A 16,755-nucleotide genomic window follows, 5' to 3' on the forward strand; every position below is an offset into this window, starting at 1 on the left:
AGTAGCATGCACTAAACAAGGCAAAGGTCATGGTCTTGGTGTGAAGGTAAGCCCTCTTTTTTCACCAAGGCAAGAAAAATATGTGTATCGGATTTGACAAGGACTGCAGCAGGACCAGAATATGTCTGAGGAGCTGGGGGTTGGGAGAAAGTGAGTTCACAAAATCTTATTTTCACTTCTCTCTAAACCAGTGATTCCCAAACTTGGAGAATGTTTAAAAAACAGATTTCCAAGTTTTCACAGGTGACTGAGGGCAGCCAAGATCTTGGGCTCCAGCTGTCTCATAATGTCCGGTGTTAATTCCTGTGGCCTCTAATCCCTTTTGTTTATTTTAGCAAATGTCGCCCTCTGGTGGGATAAATTATGACTCAGTCTTTAAAGAGTTGGTGCCTCTTCATTTCTGTTTAAAACCCTTCAAAATTTCATTTAAAAAATGATCATGAGGTTGGTTTGCAGATAGCTATTTAGTGAGAGGGTAGCTGCCTTTGAAGGAGTCTTTCAATTTAAAATCAGTTTGATTAACATATAGTGTATTATTAGTGTCAGAGGTAGAATTCAGTGATTCATCAGTTGCATATAGCACCCAATGCTCATTACATCAGGTGCCCTCCTTAATGCCCATCACCTGGTTACCCCATCCCCCCACCCACCTCCCCTCCAGCAAGAGTCCCTTATGGTTCGTCTCCCTCTCTGATTTCGTCTTATTTTTCCCTCCCTTCCCCTATGTTCATCTGTTTTGTTTCTTAAATTCCACATATGAGTGAGATCATATGGATATTTATCTTTCTCTTGAAGGAATCTTGAAAGGAAAAGAAGCTGATAAAACCCAAAAGAGAGGCCATGTTTGACAGTTCCAGAAACGTCTCAAAGGAACAGTATCTTTATCAGAATAAGGTGACTGACTTTTTTTGTGTTGCTGCTGCAGCTTCCAAACAGACTTGACCTTCCAGCACATGTAGGGTAGTTACGGGATAAGTAAAACAATGAGGCAAGAGTCTCTGGTAGCAAGTGAAATCTTTATCTCCTTCATGTCCTACCGTTTGAAGGGAAATTTAAGAAAAGCCACTGTCACTGTGAGCAGTGTGTTTAGACAAACAGAACTTCGGCTCGTCCTGTTCCAGGATGACCGGATTTGAAAAGACTGTGATGCTCTGAAGAACTCTTTCCCACAGAATCCGACCCAATGCACACTTTCTTGTGCCACAAAGGGGAGTGTTCCTCATTATCGCAGTTAAGAGTTATTGGCTGTTTGCTATTGTTTGAGAATGTGCAAGTACACGCTTTATGGGATCACCTCACGTTACCTGCACAGCATTTCCAGAGGTAGGTGTTGTTTGCCCCGTTTTACAAATGACACATTGAAATGTTAAGAGGTTTACAGTCTGGCAGGGGTAACACAGAGGGAGCAAGAGGCATGACCTGGATTAGGACCCAGCTACGTACATGACGTCAGAGTTCATCTGGTCAACCCCAGGGGCTATGACACTCTCCCCCATTAGCTGCTTGTTATTCTTGCTTCTCCCACAGCATGATGACAAGGTACCATTATGTGACCTGTAAACATAGTTAGGTGTCCAGCTTGGCGTTTCCCTGAAGTACTGAGAGCAACCAGAAATTCATACAAATGTGTGGTGATGAGGGGCATTGCCTCAAACAACATGTAAGCCTCCTGGTCTCATCTGGGGGTTGTGCAAAAGAATGTGAGTGATAGAGCAGCCGTGTGGGAGAGAAGAGTGAGCTTCCTCCTGGGAGTTCTGCCCTGTGAGATAATTCAGTCTAATCCTGACTGATTATTTGTTCACTTGCCTGTGAGCTGCCATATTTCACACCCAGTCATACCAAGTCTGTATGCCACCATGGGGAAGCGTCCACACTGTCACCGTTTATCAGATATGAATATTCTCCAAGAGCCAACGCATCACCAGTATGAAAATAGCGGTCCTCTCAAAATGCCTCCACTTCCTCCCTGGCCAGTCCCTCTTACTCCCCTGGGGTCTGGCTTATTTCCACAGAACTCTCTGGAAACTTCCTTCAGGCAGCTTATAAACATTCTTCCTCTTGTGAAATCCCAGGGGCCATGCTTCATCTAGTTTTTCCTGGGCCTCTCTTCAGATGTGTTAATAGTTCTTCTTTCTGAACTTTCTCTCTGGGTATTGCCATTTTCTGGCTCTTTTTCCTCCTTCCGGACTGTGCTTCTCACAGCTTAATAGTAGACCTTACCGACTCTCTCTCCTTTCTCCTTAGAACTCATTCACAGACATAACCGGATTTCAGAGCAGGAGGCAGACTTAGTTATAATCTAGTCAGCTTCCTTTTGCAGATGACTTCATCTCTGACTTCTCCACGGATGATGACTACTTATTCATTCATTCATTCTTTTAACAAATATTGCCGAGGGCTTCTGAGTACAAAGGATGGGTGCCATGAGGGAATATGACAGAGTCTGCAGGTTGGCAAAAGTGTCAGGACATGCACTGAAATAAGCACCATGCAAGGCTGACTGTGAGAAGTTCGAGAAAGCAGGAGTAAACTCATAAACATAACTGTGGTGTTCAAGAGAGAGATGGATCAGGTGGAAGGAAGGGAGTGGGATGGATAGAGCAGGAGCGGGGGGCGGGGTGCTTCATGGAAGAAATGGTTTCTGCACTGGGTCCTTTCAGATTTGGCAGGGGAAGAGGAGGGGCACGAGGAAGGGATGACCCTGTGTGGCTTCATGGAAGCCCAAGCTGACTCCTCGGTGAGCCCACACTTGGTTTCCACACCAGGGAGCAGTGGGAGATGAGGTGGGGAAGCAGCCAGGATGGGTCGGTGGGGAGTAAATAAAAATTAAAAATTAAAAGATAGAGCTGTTTTTCCTCCTTTGAATCTAGACTGGCTCCATGATTGGTTTTGACCAGAAGTGACATTCAGGGACTTACCAGCCCAGGTTTAAGAGGACTGGCAGCTTCCATTTCCTTCCTCTTAGAATTCTCACTTTGGGGATACTCCTTCTTGGAAACTGGTTGCTATGTTGGGAGAGGCCCAAGCCACACACAGGCCACCTGGAGGAGAATGGGGTTGCTGTAATTAACAGCTCCCACTGAGCCCCCAGTGGCCAGCCAGCCCCAGCTGTCAGCCATCTGGGTGAGCCACCTTGGATGTTCCAGCCCAGTCAAGCCCCTAGGTGTCCTCAGTGGACACCACATGGAGTGGAAGAACCTCTCAGCTGAGCCTAGTTTACTCACACACTTGTAAGAGATAATAAAACAGCTGACTCCATAAAACTTATGGAGTAGTTTGGGTATGCACTATTAGATAAGCAAAACAGCCACCCATCTGGCCACCTTCACTTGACCCTACTCCAACTAGAGTCATGAAAAGAAACTCATTTCCTTTCTAGTGGCCAAGCCAGGAGGTAGGAGGCCCAGGAACTGCCTCCATCCAGTATAAAGCCAATAGAAAAGAAAGAAGTTGACAAGAAATGCACAGATGCAGTCAAGGTGCCCTGGCCAAGCTTATGTTCTGATTTGAGTTGGCTTGAGATTGGCCTGCCCAGCCCTGCCCCCTCTATTGAACCAGACCTTCCCCCATTTACCTCAGCTAGTTCAAGTTGAGTTCATCACTCAAAACCAATCAACCCTGATCAAAATGCTGGCTCAGCTCAGCATTTCTAGGAGGACTAAATCAACAATGTGTATGACCACACCTGGCCTAGGGCCAACTTTCAGTAAAGCAGAGTTTTCTTTCTCCTTTTCTCTTCCCCACCTACACCTGCACTCTGAAGAAGACTCTGGTTGAAGGAGGTTGAAAGAGGGACACGAAGTGCATAAAATGTAGGGGTTTTCTTTTTACCCTCAGCTACACTGTGGGCTACTTGAAGATAGGGACTCTGCTTCACATTCATATTTCCCATGCCCAGAACAGGATCAAGCATGGAAGGGAGACTTTTAAAGTGTTTCTTGAAAAAGGAAGTGAATGAGAGGTCACATCTTCCTCTGAGACCAGAGAGAGGGGTCTCAAGGGCTGTGTTATGTTGAGGTAGAGAAGAGGAAAGTTGAGGGAAATCACAATGGGATGATTTGGGTCCCTTTCAGCTTCCACATATCCCCTCCCCCCACACATAAGCACCCATGGCAGCCATCGGAGCAAGTCACAATGCTGGCTGGCTGATTGTTCTAGACAGTGTTCTCTGTCTTCTCCATCTTTTATCCCCACATGCTGGTGTCCCTCTCGCTTCCCAGGAGCCCTGTTCCACACTCACCTCAGACCCCTCCAGACTCAGTGCCCTTCTTGACTCTCTTCCCAGGGCCTTGGGTCTTAGCTCTTCTGTATAACTTCTGGGTCCGTCTACTGTTCTGAGTTAGGACTCCCCACCACCCCTCCTGCTCCTGGTCCCTTGGTTCACTGGGTAGTTCATGGGGTGGGAGGTTTGTAAGCCTCCCTCAGAAGTGAGGTGTGGAGGTATGTATGTTGGTTGAGCTCAACCTTCTCAGATAACAAGGAATAGTTTTGACTAAAACAAAGTGTGGCCCTTAGGAGGTTGCATGGTATAGTGATCAAAGAGCATAAGCTTTTTTTTTAGGATTTTTAAATTAATTTATTTGACAGAGAGAGGGAGACAGCGAGAGAGGGAACTCAAGCAGGGGGAGAGGGAGAGGCAGACTCCCCGCTGAGCAGGGAGCCCGATGCGGGGCTCGATCCCAGGACCCTGGGACATGACCTGAGCTGAAGGCAGACGCTTAACGACTGAGCTACCCAGGCGCCCCCAAAGAGCATAAGCTTTAAAATCAAATTGTTACGAATTCAAATCCCAGCTCTGCTTGGCCATCTATTAATTGTGCAAATGTAAACAAATTACTTAATCTTTATGAGCCCTGGTTCTGATTGTTCGGACTTAGAGCTAAAAACTAGAAATAGCATTCCCTACCTTTCAGGACTATCCCAAGAATTAGAGCTAAAATATGTCAAGTGCCTTGCCTGTGGTAGGCACTCCCTTATTAGTAGCTCATGTTATTCTCAAGGGAGGAGATAAATCTGGGCTGTGGAATGTCACAAGGAGCTTGAACTCCACCAGACTGTCACTCTCTTGCTTAAAACCCATGAATGATAAATTGGATTTCATCAAAGTTAAAAATGCCACCTCCTCTTTGAAAGACACTGTCAGGAAAAAAAAAAGGCAAATATTCACAAAATATAGATGTGAAAAAGGATCTAAAGAATTCATATCTCATTAGTAAGAAAACAATTTTAAAAGTGGGCAAAAGATCTGAACACTTTACAAAAAGAGATATAGTAATAGTCACATGAAAAGAGGGTCACCATTTTTGGTCATCAGAAAAATGCAAATTAAAACCACCATGAGTTGGGGCACCTGGGTGGCTCAGTTGTTAAGCGTCTGCCTTCAGCTCAGGTCATGGTCCCAGGGTCCTGGGATCGAGCCCCGCATCGAGCTCCCTGCCCAGTGGGAAACCTGCTCCTCCCTCTCCCACTCCCCCTGCTTATGTTCCCTCTCTATGTCTCTCTCTGTCAAATAAATAAATAAAATTTAAAAAAATAAAAAATAAAACCACCATGAGCTATCCCATTAGAATGAGTGACAATACCAAGTGCTGACTAGGATTGGAAATAACCAGAACTCTCATACATTGCTGGTGAGAGTGTAAAATGGTATAATCACTTTGGAAAATAGATTGGCAGTTTCTTATAAGGTTAAAGACATATGCGTATCACATGATCTAGTAATTCCACTCCTAAAAGGAATGCAAATAAATGTCCATAAGAAGACTTCTACGCTGATGTTCATAACAGCTTTATTCATCATAGCCCCAAACTGGAAACCCAAATTCTGTAAATATGTGGATGGAAAAACAAATGATGGCATATTCATACGATGAAATCCTACTCAGCAACACAAAAGCATGGATTACTGATACGATAATATGGATGAATCTCAAAAACATTCGTTTAAGTGACAGAAGCCAGACACGAAAGAGTACAAACTGCATGAATCCATTTACAAGAAAATCTAAAACAGGCAAAGTCATTCTGTAATAACAGAACATAGATCAGTGGTTGCCTGAATTGGTGATTGAAGAGGGAGGGCACTGACTACAAAGAGGCAAGAGAGAAGCATTTTGGAGCAATGAGAATTTTCTGTGTCTTGATTGTGGGGGAGGTCACACAAATGTACCTATTTGTTTTTTGTGTTCTTTTTTAAAAGACATTTATTTATTTTAAAGATTTTATTTATTTGACAGAGAGAGAGAGAGCACAAGCAGGGGGAGCGGCAGGCAGAGGGAGAAGCAGGCTCCCCGCCGAGCAGGACCCTGGGATCATGACCAGAGCCAAAAGCAGCCTCTTAACCAACTGAACCACCCAGGCGCCCCCAAATGTACCTATTTGTAAAAACAAACAAACAAACAAACAAAAACCAGGGAAATGGACACCTAATATGGGTGCCTTTTATTGTGTGTAAAGTTGAATTTTTCTTTTTTTTATAAAGTTGGGATTTTTTTTTAAAATATTTTTTATTTATTTATTTGAGAGAGAGAGAATGAGAGAGAGCACATGAGAGGGGGGAGGGTCAGAGGGAGAAGCAGACTCCCCGCTGAGCAGGGAGCCCGATGCGGGACTCGATCCCGGGACTCCAGGATCATGACCTGAGCCGAAGGCAGTCGCTTAACCAACTGAGCCACCCAGGCGCCCTAAAGTTGGATTTTAAAAGAGCAACTGCAGAAGAGAAAACCTGATTGTCAGTTGATTGATCAATGGTTGTATAAAAATAAATGCTTTAAAAATTCAACTACACTGAGATACCATTTTATACTCACGTATGAAGAGTCTGACAATATCAAGAATTGGTGAAGGTGGAGCCAATGTGGGAGTGCAAAGTACAGTATCCACTTTTGAAAAGTTATTTGCTATTATCTAGAAAGTTGGAAATGTGCCTACCCTACGACCCAGCAATTGTGCTTCAATCTACATACCCCAAAGGAACTTTTTTGCACACACACAAGAATATTCAGAGTGGCTTTGTTTGCAATAATGAAAACGGTAGGTACTGTAAACATCCAACATAAAGAGGACAGATGTGTAATGAGTGATGTAACTGTGTACTGGGATGCTACACAGAAGTGAATCTGGTTGCCTTAGTACAATTACTAGCTGCAAACATACAACGTGAATGTCACCAATATTATGCAATAAAAAGAGTAAGTCATAGAAGATACATATATTCTATTTCTATAAAGCTCAAAATCACGCAAAACTAAATAACATATAAATGTATGAAGCAAAACTTTAAAAAAAAAGTGAAAGAAGACAAACTCTAAACTCAGGATGGTGGTTTCTTCTGAGAGTGTGGGAAGGAGATGGAATCAGAAGGGGCAGAAAGTGAGCTTTAAAATTATCGATGATGTCATTTTTCTAAAAGTGGTGAGCATATGAATGTTCAATTTATTAATAATCTCCAAACCACACATATACTTTATATGTACTCTTTTGTATGCAGAGACATTTCATACTAAAAATTTGAAAAGGCAAGTATTGTCACATTGGGCTAAACACGATAAGCTGACCATGTGCCTCATACAAAGGACACACTAAAAACAAAATAACATAGAAAGGTTAAAAATAAAGGGATGGGCAAAGTTATACCAGCAAACACAAACAAACAAAAAAAGACACAAGTAGCAATGTTAATGTAAGACAAATTAGAACTCAAGGCAAAAAACATGAGTGTTATTTTATACATAGATACATGTAATCCATGATGGAATATTATCAGCCACAAAGTGTAATGAGATAAAGAGCATAGCCTCAAAATATACCAAGCAAATAACAATAGAAATAATCAAGGAAAACGACTAAAGCATCATTTTTTAATTTTTTATTTTTAAATGTCCTACAGTAATATGAAACCGTGTGGGGGTATAGTTCTATGAATTTTGACAAATACGTAAAGTCATGTAACCATCACGATCAAGATACAGAACAGTTCTATCACCCTCAAAAATGCACTCATGCTGCACCTTTGTAGTCAGATGCTCCTGCGCCTCCAATTCCTGGAAAATCTTTCATCTGTTTTTGGTTCTTATAGTTTTCTCTTTTCTAGAATATCATATAAATGGAATCATACCATCTTTTGAGTCTGGTTTCTTTCACTCAGCATAATGCCTCTGAGATTCTTGCAAGTGTTGCATGTATCAATAGTTCATTCTATTTTATTGCCGAGTATCATTCAATTGTATGAATGCACCACAGTTGCTTAAGATCCACCCATTGAAGGGCTTTTAGGTAGTTCCACTTTGGAAGCATTATGAATAATGTTATAAACATTTGGTACAGGATTTTGTGTGAACATAAAATTTCATTTCTCTTGGGTAAGTTAACTTTGTAAGAAACTGTCCAAATTCTTTTCCAAAATGTATATACTATTTTGCATTCCCAAATAGTAATGGAGCAAAGTTCTTGCTGCTTTGCATCCTCCCCAGCATTTCATACTTGAAGCATAATCTTAACACGTCACAGTCAGTGACAGTACGTATACTCCCAATCAAGTATAAATTAGACATTTGGAAAATATGATTACAACACAATTAAGGTTGAATTAATAAATATTTCATGTCAACGTACATGATAGTGAAAACACTGTCGTTCCAAGAATCCATGGAACATTTATTTATTTAAGATTTTACTTATTTATTTGAGAGAGGGAGTGTGCATGTGTGTGTGTGAGAGAGAGAGTAATAGAGGAAACACGGGGAGGAAGAGGCAGATGGGGAGGGAAAGGGAGAGAGAGAATCTCAAGCTGTCTCCCAGCTGAGCACAGAGAGCTGAGCACAGAACCCAGTTGGGGCTGGATCTCACAATCATGACCTGAGGTGAAACCAAGAGTCATATGCTTAACTGACTGAGCCACCCAGGTGCCCTGAGAATCTGTGGAACATTTGTAAAAATAGATGTTCTAGGCCACAAAGAAAACTTGTATTCATTTCCTAATGTAGAAACTGTACCACAATGTAATAAATGTAGAAAATAATAAAAATTTAAACAGCAATAAAAATAACTGCATAGACGTCACAAGACATTTGACAAAATAATCATTACTTTGGGTCATAGAGGAATTTTTAAATTTAACTAAAGACTGTGTCGAAAATAATGAAAATCAGAGTACAATTTAACTACAAGGTCAGGTTGAAATGCTTTTCTTACTACATTTTCCTTATTAAATTAGGAGGAAAAAAGGAAAAGATTTCCCAAAGAGAACATTAAGGAAATAAAGAAAACCAGATACTACGACTGGTTGCTGTTCTCTCCCCTGGTAAATCAAGCTCTCACAGGGCAATGCCATATTATTCTCCATTACAATTCACCCTTGAACAACATAGGTTTGAACTGCATGGGTCCACCTTTTTTTTTCCCAACAAATACCATACAGCACTGCAAACGTATTTTCTCTTCCTTTATGCATTTTTTTTTTTTTAAGAGGGAGAGAGTGTGCAGGATCAGGGGGAGGGGCAGAGGGAAAAGAGAGAATCTCAAGCAGGATCCACGCCCAGCAAGAGCCCCATGGGAGGCAGATCTCACAACCCCGAGATCATGACCTGAGGTGAAATCAAGAGTCAGATGCTTAACCTGCTGAGTCACCCAGGTGCCCCTCCTTTATGATTTTCTTTCTAGCTTACTTTATTATAAGAATATAGCATATAATACATATAACACAAAATATGAGTTCATTGACTGCTTATGTATCCATAAGCCTTCTGGTCAACAGTAGGCTACTAGTAGTTAAGCTCTGGGGGAGTCATAATTGAGTCAGGAATTTTCCACCGCTGGGTGGTGGGTGCCCCAACACCTCCCTCACCCCCTTCCTTGTTCAAGGGTCAACTGTAGTGAAGAGTGTGTCTGGCTTACTCTAAGAGTTCAGTACTTAGAAGTACTTTTAACTTTCCCAAATTTAGGCATGCTCTCCTTGGGGCTTCCACAGTAGGTTGTTCATAGCTCTATTTTAGCATTTATTAAAGCCCTGCACTCACCTAAGTTTTCCACCTCACGGCAGTCCTTTAAAATAATTATTTGTTGGGCGCCTGGGGGGGGTTCAGTCGTTAAGCGTCTGCCTTCGGCTCAGGTCATGGTCCCAGGGTCCTGGGATCGAGCCCCGCATCGGGCTCCCTGCTCCGCGGGAAGCCTGCTTCTCCCTCTCCCACTCCCCCTGCTTGTGTTGCCTCTCTCGCTGTCTCTCTCTCTGTCAAATAAATAAATAAAATCTTAAAAAAAAACCAACAAAACAATTATTTGTTTACCACTCAGAATGTGCCAGGCAACCGACATGATTTCATTTAATCTTCACAACTTTTTTGGATATTCCTATTTTTCTCAAATTGAGGGTCATACAACGAATTCGTCACAAAGTCAGGATCTGGTTGCACATCCTCTACTTTCTTTTTTTTTTTTTTGCATATCCTCTACTTTCAAAGACAGGCTCTTTTTGCCCGAACAGGTTACTTTCAATTCAGGAACAAGGTTAGACTGTCACCTTTATATGCTCAGCTCCTAGCCTACCTCCTGGCACAGAACATTTCAAAGTGACTCAGTTGCGTCCTGTTTGTAAACTGCCCTTTGGTGTACTGTACAGAGTCTGACGCGCTAATTACAAGACAGCAACCTAGACTCGGAAAGAAATCCAGACTCTCATCTTCCCTGGACGCCCATCTCTATGGTCGGCACGTGACCACTCTATACTCTGGAGGACTCAGCGAGCACGGCCGCTCTTTAGGCTACTTTACGGGCACGTGACCGGAAGTGTCCCTTGCTATTGGTTACTGCCGGTAAGGCCCGCCCAACTGCCTCCTGTCAGCTCCTTAAGTAGAAGCCGGAGAAAGGGCCCCGGTCTTTCGGGGACTGTGACGTTGAGAAGGTGAGATGTATCTGTACCGGGCTCTGGCGGGTCGGCCCGGGAGCCGGGTGGGTCGCGGGGGGCCTGCAGTGATGACACTCCCAAAAAAGCACGTGTTAGACTGCTGATGTGGGTGATGCGAACTACAATCTGAGCCGGGCCTCCGGGGTTGCGGCGGGCAGGGAACGGGCTTGCGGGCGCACAACCGCTAACCCCCCGCTCTCATTCTTGCAGGTTCCGGCCTGGCCGAGGACGTCGCATCTCCCTGTCCTCCTCCCCTTGGACCATTCCCCGAAGCCCTTCAATAAAATGGTTTGATCCCAGCGCTGGTGTTGCTTGGTGTTCCTTGTCGCGACGCGCTGCTTTTGAGCCCCCGCTGCGCCTGCGCGTGGCGCCGGGGGTCAGGCTGCAGCGCCAGAGTACGCGCTTGCGCATAACTGGGGCCGCCTGGTTCTCCCGCCGGCGGCCCTTTTAACCGCGAGCGACACGGCGGCACCCGGCTGCAGGGGGCGGGAGGTTTTCCGGGGAGGGGGGATTGCGACGACTCCAGCCTCAGTCCTTGTAGCCGAGGTTGAAGCGTCCTGGAGAGACGTCGGGGATCCCGTAGGCCCTGCTACTCAGTGCCCCGCACGTTTCTGTACCTCTTCTGTAAGTCCTATCGTCCGTGATCTCGAGACCTGCAGGTTAACCGCGGCGTGGATGGCCTCTGAAGGGGGGGCGGCAGCTAAGTGTGACCAGTTTAAGGGCCCCGGAACTGGTTTCAGTCTTGAAGCTGCATGAATTTAAAAACTCGCCTGGCTAAAGTGTAGCAGCGACCCATTTAGAAAAACTACCATTTAGGGCATGCTTTTATTTGTATACTGTGCTGAGCATGGGGATAAAGGCTTTGGACAAATTAGCCCAGTTAGCCTGAAGAAGGTCGTTGTAAAGGTGAATTAAATTTTATGCATTTCTGGTCACATTAGGCACCTAAGTAAATGCACACTCCTTCCCGGTCCAGATGATTGGTGGTGATGAGCCATCTCACCTGGGTTTAGGTGAAAGGTGTATCGGTTCTGAGTACAAGGCAGCACTGTTGAAGGGCCAGGATGCATGACGGCAGTGTTTAAACTGCTTTGGTGTGTAGTAACTGCAGGGCGCTCCAAGTTCACAGGATTAACGAGGCTATTGAGGGTGTAAGATCCAGCACAGAAGCCAGACTGTCCCTAGGGTGTTTTAAAATCTGCTGAGGTGAGGACCACTTTGCAGTATTAGAAAGCCCATCTGGTGATCACCCAGGAAATGTAAGCTGCTTTGGCAGCTGAGTGCCCAAGTGACCTCTACACACGGTTTATTCTCTCCCTATTATCCAAAAAGGATTGAGTAGAAATAACTTGGATGCTTATCTAGTATTTGACATTGAGATATTTATTTCGTGAAACAACGCAAGCGACTGTAAATCCCCACATACTATTTGATTAAGTGCAACAGGGTAGTCGTGTAATCTCTTTACACAGTAGTGCATCTAGTCCTTTGCCTTTAGTTATTGCACAAAAATTATAGACCAGTGAACAAGACATGCGGACTGACAGGCAAATCGGCCTACACACTGAGAAATTAGAACAGTACACCAACTGGAATGATCAAATAATTTAAGTCAATGTTTAATGGTGCATTTAAAGTAATCAAGGGTTCAAATATATTTTTTCAATATATTAATTTCTTTAAAGTCATGTTCAGGCAAGGTGCTGTTTAAAAAACCACTATTAGCTTTGTCCACAGATGTAAGTTATCAAAAGTCACCCACAGTAGTTTTGATGTTGAATGCAGCTTTAAACAAAAAAATTGTTTTAAGAGTACTTCTCAAAGCAAATTATACAACTAGAGAGCCCCCAAACTTGTAAACTAAAGATTCTGACACAAATGCACAAAATAAGGTTGGCAACATTAAAGAAAGGTCACATGGATTTTTAGATAATATAGTGTTTAATGTTGAGCAAACTTGGTCTCGACTCTCAAAGGTGGTAAGAGAGTTCTCCATTTTGGCTGTCAGAAGAGGAAACTGCCCACAACCTCAAAATATCCTAAACCAGTTAGATGAACAAAGCATTTAAGATGCCTATATGAAGCACAGAGCACGTTGGAGGTGCCGGATAGAAAGCTGTGGCTCTGGCTTTCTGCCCACACCCCAATCCACTCACGTGCAGTATTGGACATTTTCACACATGCTCATGTCTCAGGAAAACGTTTGGGATTAGTTAGAAATCAGGTGATTGTATCTCATTGATAGAAGGCTTGGGATGGTTTGATCTCATGGCTTTGCCAAATGTTCACAAATCCCACTGTCCCCACCCCAGCTGATCAAATGTGTGTGTGTGTGTGCTATGGCTACTTGCTTCCAAAATGCACAATATGAAAAGTTGCTATGTGTATCTCTTTATCATCAGTGAGATGGTTCACAAAATTCCACTCCCCACCCTCCACATGTTCCTGAACTGACATTCTCTGGCAGTGTGGAGGACTGCATCCCCCACAAACTGTAGAAGTGAGAAAATGTTCCATTGTGCACTGGCTGCCTGAGGAAAAGCTTTGGAGGAGTCAAGGCAAGGGGAAAGCTTTCCAGTTGTACAGCTTTACTCTTACTGTGTTCTTTTGCTGCCACAAAAACTGGTAGACTCAAAAAAGCCATGGTGTGAGTCCTCTGTAGCCTCTGAATCCACTGTGGTGATTCTTCTAGTCTCCTTTGCTGAGTCAAAGCTTTGCAGCCGGCAACCCAGAGACCAGTTCCTGGACGCGGGGAATGACACCTCGCGGTGGAATGGGCACCAGCAGGCGGAGGGCAGAAGCTGTGGCACGAGGAGAGGCCAATGCTACAGCACAGAAGGCAGCCAAGAACCCCACACCTTTCGCTAGGTCTCATAATACTGGGAAGGTCAGATCTTCACCCATCACAGGTGATCAGCAGCCTCCACAAGTGGGTCTTTGAGGAGGCAGGAAGCGGAGCGAGGGTCCATGGCTGAGTGCATTATGGGGATATAGACATCATCCATGTTTGGCATGACAAAAACTTTCTGTAGAAAGAAATAGCCATGTGGAAGAATGTTCCTTTCTCAGGCTGTCCCCCTACTCTGTTCTGATCATTTTAGGCTTTGGAGAAGTTTTAAAAGTACATATGAAACCACTTTTTGTGCATATTCTAAACTAGTTCCTCTGCCACACTTAAAAAAAGAGTTGAATCACATCAGCACATGAACAGAAGAACCCGGTAAGTCAGCTCTGGGGTGGAAGCAGCCTTTGATTTCATGTACATATGATAAAACTACTCATGAATTCATAAATATTCAATACCATTACTTAAAGAGAACTGGCTTCACGGGCTCATAGTATTTCCAAATTGCTATGTCCAGAACACAAATTCCAAGTGAATTTATCCAGTTAAATCTTAGCAACAAAATGTAAGCTAATTTTTTTCACCCAGAACCAGACAAAGCTATGTATGAAAGAAGTCCTACTATAATGAACGCACAAAGAATAATCGGTGATTGATAGTAATGGTGCTTTGCCTATCCTGTTTATAAACTAATTTTACGCACGTGAATTTTGGCAATGCATTCAGTCTCCAGTAATGCCCTCTTACAAAACCATACACAAAAGCAAAAAAAGGTGGCTATGGGAGGTTGTAGCAATTACCCATCAACTTCCCAACTTGCCTCAAAAATACCAGGTGCCAGGGTGCCTGGGTGGCTCAGTCAACTTAGTGTCCAACTCTTGATTTTGACTCCGGTCATGATTTCAGGATTGTGAGACTGAGCCGAGGTCTTTGCGATGGGCTTCACACTCTGGAGGGAGTCTGCTTGAGATTCTCTCCCTCTCCCTCTGCCCCTCCCCACACTCTAAAATAAATACATCTTAAAAAAACAAAACAAAACCAGATGCCAACCTCTGCCCCCTCGTCCTTTCTTTGTGCTCCTTGTACCCCAATATCCCTGAAAGAGATGACCCACTCTAATGCCTATTGTAGGATCTAGGGAAAAGGAAAAAACTAAAGGTTGTCTTTCCCCTCACTGGGTTCAAAGTACTTTTTCACTTGGTGCTATTACTAAGCTTTCCAGCAACTGGTTTTCAGTTAATGTTAATCCATAGCTTTTAAATACAAATATAAAATTTTAAAGACAAGAGCTCAAAATATACCACTGCAAAAATAGGAGGTCTCCCTCAAAAGGTGAAACTCATTTACGAAGTAAGTTGTTTGCCAATCCATAACACCTTGGAAGACATCTGTGCCTTGAATATCTGATGGTTCATCCCGGGGCCTCGGCTACACTGCTATTAGCTTTGGGGGCAGAAAGCAGAAGGACAGGCTTGGAGAATGAGCTCTGGCCTAGTGAACGCACCTTTGGGGCTTCCTCTGAACTACTTACTTTACAGGGTTCTGTGGATAAGGTTCAGGGTTTCTCAAACTGTACCTAAAGCGTTAGGCCTGTTTGATCATGATGGGTACTTTCCTGGAATGAGGGCCCATAGCTTTCATTAGATTCTCAAAAGAGGATCCTGACCCAGATGCACTTCAGAACCTCTGTTCTGCCCTGAGCTTTGAGACTCAAGTGAAACGCACACGAGGTGACACCACACATTTACCTGAAACTCTTGTTCCAGTTTCTTCTCTATCCAGTCTGTCACATGAACTAAAGTCACTTCTCTCTCTCCAAGTTTTGGCCGAGCTTTTAGCTCTACATATGGTGGCTTCCGGAAACCATACCTTTTTGAAGAAGACAAGTAGTAAACAACTACATTTAGATGCAAAGAGAGGAAGTAGACAAGTACCAACAGCAAACACTGTTCATCTACTCAGGGCTTCATCCCTACGTAAATGTTCTTACTCTGAAAATCCCCTCTAAAAATGATTCAAGGCAGCAAACAAGAATTGTGAGCTCCTACATCCCTGGACTATGTGTAGGGCTGTGATGATCTGAGAACAGTTCTGACAAGGTGGGAAATTTAGAAAGCACCACTGGCAAAGTCTGACCTGGGCGTTGTTTTCTGGCTTTTTGTTTTTCCTGAAATGGCAAGGATCTTTCTTGTTGCTATTTTAATAAAGGTAGCATATGTACATTACAAACCCCCAAAAATACATGTGTACAAAGCAGAATGTGAAAGATACTGCCTCTCTCTGAATCTTACCCCCAAGACAGGACTACTGAGAGAAGCAGGGTCAATTTCCCCCACACTCCTAATATGTATATGTAAATAGAGAACGTTCTAGAACCTGCTTTTTCATTCCATCCCGCACAGCATGCTTATTAAGGCTTCCCAGTGGAGCAGACTGGCATTCAAAACAGTTGGTAAAGGATCTAGACAAGAGACTGTGTGCTATCAAATTACCTAAAAACTTCCATTTGTCATGGATCAATGTTTTAAAAATTACAATGAAAATGTCAAATTGCTATAAGCATTTCTAAACACTCTCAAGATCTATACTTAACTTCATGGATTCATAACAAATGCCCTGGGTAGTACTCCCCCAGAAGCCTTGTGTCACCTGTAACTGATACATCTTAAAGCATGGAAGTGAAGAAATGAATCATTAATCTTACTATTAAAAATTTTTTTCTTGTTAGGTTTGGAAGACTGTACAGTAAGATATTAATGGTGGTTATTTGTGGGCAGTAAGATTAGAGGCTTTTTTCCCCTCCACTTTTTTTCATTTGTTCCCATTTTTTTTTTTTTACAATGAAAATATTACTCTCTAAAAATAAAATCTAAAAAGGTATTTTAAAGTTTTTACTGGGAAACACTGGTATCATCATCAAATGGTTATTCAATTCAAAAACTGTCTTCTGATCATTCTCATAAGCCCTTCTAAATGCCAGGGGTATGCACCAGCATGATAGTTTCACTCT

General features: G+C 43.2%; 1 protein-coding gene and 2 non-coding genes across 3 annotated transcripts in view; 2 read left to right on the forward strand and 1 right to left on the reverse strand.

The window, feature by feature from the left end:
- The first annotated feature begins 10,962 nt into the window (after positions 1–10,962).
- Positions 10,963–11,032, forward strand: LOC123326785. The gene has a single exon (XR_006541326.1). It is a non-coding gene; the product is annotated as a small nucleolar RNA SNORD104 (small nucleolar RNA).
- Positions 11,033–11,232: 200 nt separating this feature from the next.
- LOC123326799 lies at positions 11,233–11,366 on the forward strand. Its single transcript, XR_006541340.1, has one exon. It is a non-coding gene; the product is annotated as a small nucleolar RNA SNORA76 (small nucleolar RNA).
- A 2,260-nt stretch (positions 11,367–13,626) lies between these two features.
- Positions 13,627–16,755, reverse strand: part of TEX2 (testis expressed 2) — a 97,490-nt gene continuing 94,361 nt past the window's right edge. Inside the window, 2 exon segments of the mRNA XM_021678506.1 lie at positions 13,627–13,926; positions 15,494–15,614. Of these exon segments, the coding sequence (XP_021534181.1) occupies positions 13,804–13,926; positions 15,494–15,614 (244 nt within the window). The 3' untranslated portion in view covers positions 13,627–13,803.

Source organism: Neomonachus schauinslandi, chromosome 15 (genome assembly GCF_002201575.2).
Source record: "Neomonachus schauinslandi chromosome 15, ASM220157v2, whole genome shotgun sequence".
Classification (NCBI taxonomy): Eukaryota; Metazoa; Chordata; class Mammalia; order Carnivora; family Phocidae; genus Neomonachus; species Neomonachus schauinslandi.